The sequence below is a fragment of the Lagenorhynchus albirostris genome, chromosome 12 (assembly GCF_949774975.1).
Source record: "Lagenorhynchus albirostris chromosome 12, mLagAlb1.1, whole genome shotgun sequence".
Lineage (NCBI taxonomy): Eukaryota > Metazoa > Chordata > Mammalia > Artiodactyla > Delphinidae > Lagenorhynchus > Lagenorhynchus albirostris.
The window spans coordinates 25,866,030-25,871,846 of NC_083106.1; the positions used below are offsets into that span (position 1 = coordinate 25,866,030).

General features: G+C 58.1%; 1 protein-coding gene across 1 annotated transcript; it reads left to right on the forward strand.

Moving 5' to 3' along the window:
• Positions 1-4,735: 4,735 nt before the first annotated feature.
• OLIG3 (oligodendrocyte transcription factor 3) lies at positions 4,736-5,551 on the forward strand. The gene has a single exon (XM_060168186.1). It carries the CDS (start codon positions 4,736-4,738, stop codon positions 5,549-5,551), a length of 816 nt encoding a protein of 271 aa, XP_060024169.1.
• Positions 5,552-5,817: the final 266 nt, after the last annotated feature.

The following is a 5,817-nucleotide window of genomic DNA, read 5'->3' on the forward strand; positions in this document are numbered from 1 at the left end:
TCGTCTGCGGGGGCTGGGAGTTCAGCAGCCTCACTACACTCCATCACTTGGGATGCTCTGCCGCGAGAAGAGAGAATTCCTGCATGGCTGCGATCTATGTTGACATTTAATTTAAAAACTAGATGTCATTTTTTTTTTTTTTGATAACGGCTTCTTTGATCAACCTAACAGTCTGGATGACCTGGCCGCCATTGCTATTGTTGTGAAGTGAATGTTTTACTCAGCAGATAAAGAAACTACTTTTTGAGAAGTTCCTCCGTGGTCAACTAGTTTTTAGGCTTTTGCTCCAGTTGCACATGACGGAGCATCTTTAGAGATATCTGGGTTTCCCTTTTATCTCTTTTGTTTTGGAAGGGGGATTGGGTTAAAAGGTGAATCCCACAGGGCAGCCTCCTGCTGTTCGGTCTTGGCCAAAGTTTCTGCCGGTCAAGTTTGAGGCTTGAGCCAGAGAAGCCCGCGGACGCTGCGGATTGACCGGTTCCTCACAGTAGCCGCCTGGCAGGTCAGCCAGCGTGACATTCGTCGCTGGACTCTTACGAGGGGTTGGGGAGGGGTCGCTCCTGAGCCCAAATCGCCGCGGCCTCGGGTAGAGCGGCAGCTTCTGGAGAGGAACTCGGTGGCTGGAACTGCGGAGCGTTGGGCGTTGGGCACCGAGCTGCACGCCCCAGGCATCGGGTAAGACACGGTCCCCGGCGATCTGGAGGTGGGAAGGGGTCAGGAGGAGCCCCGCAGCCTCTGGAGCGTGCGGTCCCCGGGAGCCGGGGTTGCGTCCTGTGTGGGGATGCAGAGCTGAGGCTGTGCGCCCGGGGCACGTATCTCCGTATCGGGTCCGCGCGCCGACCCGCTACTTTTCAAGTGCTATGCAAAGGCTGAGAAACTCACAGGCTCTTTCCGGAGCCAGGACGGCAGGGCTGGAAGCAGCCCGCGGGCCTTGGGACGCACCTGTTGCCAGGGGACCAACCCCCTCCGCCGCCGCCGCCCACCCCGGCCGCCAGGGCGCGGCGTGTGGCCCGAGAGAGCGCGGCCCCGTCGCCCTCTCCGCTCCGGGCCCGCCTGAGCCCTCTGAAGGAGCCCTCGGCCAGGGCCAAGGGCACGGCGCGTCTCTGGCGGAGGCCACTCTGGGCTGCCGCAGGCTCGGCCCAACGCTGGCTCCCTTCCACTCCCCTCCTCGCACCCGCCGGCGATGGTGGATGGAGAGACGGCCCATGGAAGGAAATCCGTCTGCTTGCCCTCGTGGGCTCGGAGCCTGCTCCGTTTCGGGCTCGGGGGCTTATCCCGAGGGGCCGAGCCCGAGGGTGGAGGAGTCGAGTGGAAGTGAACTCTCAGGGTCCACAGTGACTCCGCGAGGCAAGCGTGTGGGAGCAGCGCCAGCGCTGCCTGGTGGACATCTCTGTCTTTTGGGCCCTGGCGAGTATCAACCCATTTTTTGGCGAGCAAAGTTGTGGCTCCTTCACTCACTCTCTCTATTTTCCGAGGGAAACAAGCCTCCTAGGAGAGTCTGGGACTCCTGGAAGGCCTCGCTAAAAGTGCTTGCCTTGCTGGGGCCCTGGACCTTGCACCATTCCACACTCACGCAAAGCGGCCCTTGGGAAAAGCAGAGGGCGATCAGGGAGAGAGGACGCATCCCTAACTGCGACCAAGGGCCCCCGGCCAAGACATGGCAGATCTGCCACTCCAAGCACCGCCGCGTTACTGCAGCCAAAAGCCCCTTCGGGGTGGAGAGGGTCTGGTCGGTGCAAGCGAGGCCCTGTCGCCCCTTCCCCGCCCAGCGCAGCCCCCCTCGGAGCTGGCCGCGGTCGCCTATGTGCCTGTCTCCGTGGAAAGGCGGTGCGGAGGCAGAGAGGCTTCTGGATCCGACTCCCAGAACCCCGGCCCCAGTCCCTTCAGCCCAAGTGAGTTATTCAGTTTGTATTGGGAGGACTTCCACTTCTCCCCACCCCTTTTCCCCCTGCAATTTTACCTTCTCTATTGATTGGCGGGGCGGGGGGAGGGGAGATTTAACCCTTTATTTCATATTGTCCCCTGAGAAAATAGGGATTTTTTTTTAAAGGTAAAATACCTTTCAGCGGCAAGATTTTTTCTACTCCTTCATTTGCAACCCTTCTGCTCAAACTAGACTTTGCTACTTCCCGAAATCAAAACTGAGCAGCAGCATTCTCATTTGGGGCATGGGAAGGACAGACGTCGATGCCCCAGGGTCAGGAAGGTGGATCTGGAGGACGACGGGGGCCAGGCCTGTGCATTGGCCCAAAGGCGGGGAAGTCGCTTTGGCTCCTGTCGAGCACTCTCTGACCCACACCTTGATCAGCAGGGAAGTCGCTGAAGCCTGTGGTCTGGACCACGCCTCTTCCCCAGCTTCCTTCCATCGCCTGGGGCGGTGTCCGAATGTATGCAGATGTTCTGGAAGCCTTTTGCTCAAAAGCAGCTCGGGGGATGTCATTATCTGAGTTCACATGGGCGAGTCCAGTGAATTACGAACAATTCCTTTTGCTTGGATATTAGGAGTGCGTTTGGACATCAATCTTTTCACATCCAATCGAATCTCTTGGATTCTCCGTTTTAAGAAACTTTCCTTCTATGGAGGTGTAGGCGACAGGAGGATAAAAGGCTTGTGTCCAATCTTCAGGGGCACTAAGGTCCTGGCCTTGACAAGCGGTGTTGGCCATTTCCTTTATTTTTTTCTTTACAGAGAAGCAAAAGTCGGTGTAGAAAAAGCATCCGTTCCAACACTGCGTCTCCCCACCCGACTTGTACTGCCAGTGCTGCTTTCGCGGCGTGACCGTCTACGAGACACAGCCTCGCGGAGCGCGCAAACTCCGGCCCTGGGCGTGCGTTCCTCTTCTGTTGACCGCTCGATTTGTGTCAATGGAAAGTGAGGCCTCTTTTACCTAACGAGTCCTGGAGGCTTGCAGTGACTCTGCCGCGCTGTGTGAGGCCCCAACTGCTCGAGGTTCCGGGATTGTTTCGGTTTCGCACTTTCCACCCACTCAGCCATAACCTAGCACTTGTCTCTGGTTCCTCTGAGCCCGGAGCTTGGCGGTGCCCACGTTTTTCTAGAGGCCGCCGCCGGGGCAGTTTCCCTTCCGGGAATTTCTGCCTTGTCGCCCCTCACGCTGCTTAGCTAGTTCCGACTGACAAAAGCACAGCAAGACGGAAGAAAGATCGGCGCCGAGCTCCCCACTCGAACCGAAGGCTACAAACTCCAGGCCTCCTCTTTATCCCCAGAATGGACTGTGCGTGGGAGCGCAGGGCCCACGCGCGCACGCATAAGGGGCTCTTCAGATCCTTATGGTGCCTAACCACACACACACACACACACACACACACACACACACACACACACACACACACACACGTGTTGTATTTTTTGACGCTGAGCTCCCGCTCTCCCCGGACCGCTGATGTGGGGCGGCCCCAGCCGGATGAAGCCACCCGCCCCGGCCGCGTGGCGCTGAGCTGCAGATGCTCCCTCCGCGCGCACGCACAGCAGTCAGAGGCCCTCCAGCCGAGCCGCAGGCGGGGGCCGCCCCTCCATCTTCAGCTAGCGCCGGGGTCCAGGGGCTGCGGGGTAGGCAGGGCAGGAGCAATCTCCCCTGGAGTTCTTGGGAACCTTTCCAATCCTTAACTCCCTCCCGCCTCCTCGGCTGCTTTTCCTCTCCTCCATTTCTCAAGTGGCTCTTATTGTAAACGCCACGGTGGGTTTGTTTCTTCAGTTCCAGGTCTAAGAAGTTACAGAATCTGACAAAATTGAAATTCTTTCAGTAATCTATTTTTTCAAAACGAAAGGGAAGATATAAAAAGCAAGAAACCCATCTCCACAACAGTGTCAGGGGGCATACCCGTCACCAGATATGGACATCCCATTCAAACCACACCGGAGGGCCCAATAAACAAAATGAACACAATGTCAATGTTTAGGGAAAGAAGCCTCATGAAATAAACTTCAGGCAGTGCATGCACATCGACAGGCATTCTCTTGCCCCTCCCGCCCCGACCCCCAGCACATTGAACCTGCCCTTCATCTGCATCTCTGTCCTTGAAACCATTCCACTGAGACTTCTTTTGCCTACATTTTCCAAAAACTTGGGAGTAGCTGTGAAAGGGAGGAGAGAATGTTTCAATTCCTCTTTCCATCACCATAGAATCTCCTCCTGGCCCCCTTTCCTTCCCTTCCTTCGGTTCCTTTAGGTGTGACTTGGTTAGGGAAATCAGGAAGGGGAGTGGAGGGAAGGAAAGTTTTTTTAAAAAAAATCCAGAAGGCGCGAGCTGGAGCGGTGAGTGTGTCAATCAGAGGGTTTTGTGCCTGGGGGCTCCTAGCGCTTCTGAGCAGAGGTGTCCCTGGGCGGCCCCACAATGAATATGAATAGGAATCCTTGCTAAATGGGACAGCAAAGCGCACCGCCCTGAATGACTGCACGTCATCCTAACCAGCCCAGGATAGATAGGAGGGCTCCTTTTGTCTCTTTTCTCCGCCGCAGCTCTATAAAAGCCCCTCTTTTTCAGCGTGAGTTGAGTTCAAGCACACACCAACTACTGTCCAGGAAACAGCCAAACCAGAGAGAGGGGAGTGGGGAGGGAGAAAGGCGGGGAAAGGCAGTGCCTCAGCTTTTCTTCTCATTTCTTGCCGCTGAGACGTGGGTTACTGGGCTGCAGCTTTTTTTTTTTTTAATTCAAGGTTTTCTTTCATTTCCTTCCTAAAGTCTCACCACAGTAGGGCCGCATCCCCTGTAATAAAATGAATTCTGATTCGAGCTCTGTCTCCAGCAGAGCTTCATCTCCGGACATGGATGAGATGTATCTGAGGGACCACCACCACCGCCATCACCACCACCAGGAGAGCCGTCTCAACTCGGTCTCGTCCACGCAGGGCGACATGGTGCAGAAGATGCCCGGGGAAAGCCTTTCGCGGGCCGGCGCCAAAGCCGCGGGCGAGAGCAGCAAGTACAAAATCAAGAAGCAGTTGTCGGAGCAGGACCTACAGCAGTTGCGGCTGAAGATCAACGGACGCGAGCGCAAGCGGATGCACGACCTGAACCTCGCCATGGACGGGCTACGCGAAGTCATGCCCTACGCTCACGGGCCCTCGGTGCGCAAGCTCTCCAAGATCGCCACTCTCCTGCTGGCCAGAAACTACATCCTCATGCTCACCAGCTCCCTGGAGGAGATGAAGAGGTTGGTTGGTGAGATCTACGGGGGCCACCACTCGGCCTTCCACTGCGGAACTGTGGGCCACTCGGCCGGCCACCCAGCGCACGCCGCCAACGCCGTGCACCCGGTGCACCCCATCTTGGGAGGCGCGCTCTCGTCCGGCACCGCCTCGTCCCCGCTGTCCGCCGCCTCGCTGCCCGCCATCGGCACCATCCGGCCTCCCCACTCGCTGCTCAAGGCGCCCTCCACCCCGCCCGCGCTGCAGCTGGGCAGCGGCTTCCAGCACTGGGCCGGGCTGCCCTGCCCCTGCGCCATCTGCCAGATGCCGCCGCCGCACCTGTCCGCTCTCTCCACCGCCAACATGGCCCGGCTGTCGGCCGAGTCCAAGGACTTGCTCAAGTGAGCAGCGGGCCGGCCCGGCTGCGGAGGATGAGCGGAGAGCGGCGGGAGGGCTCGAGGTGCCGGGCCGGGAGGGCAAAGGGAGGCTGGGCGCTCGGCCGGAGGGCGGGAGGGAGGGCGGGGGGCTCCCGAGGCCTCCCACACCGTCTGAGAGATCTCAGACCCTACTTGACCGCCGGAGGGAAAGGACTAAAACCAAACTGCAATTTCTAGGTGGTAGCGAAGGGGGGCTCGAACCAGACGTCGTGTGTCTTGCATGCATGCTTCTTT

Bases quoted from the DNA above. Each gene is read 5' to 3' on its own strand.
- OLIG3 (XM_060168186.1), top strand. From the start codon at position 4,736: ATGAATTCTGATTCGAGCTCTGTCTCCAGCAGAGCTTCATCTCCGGAC.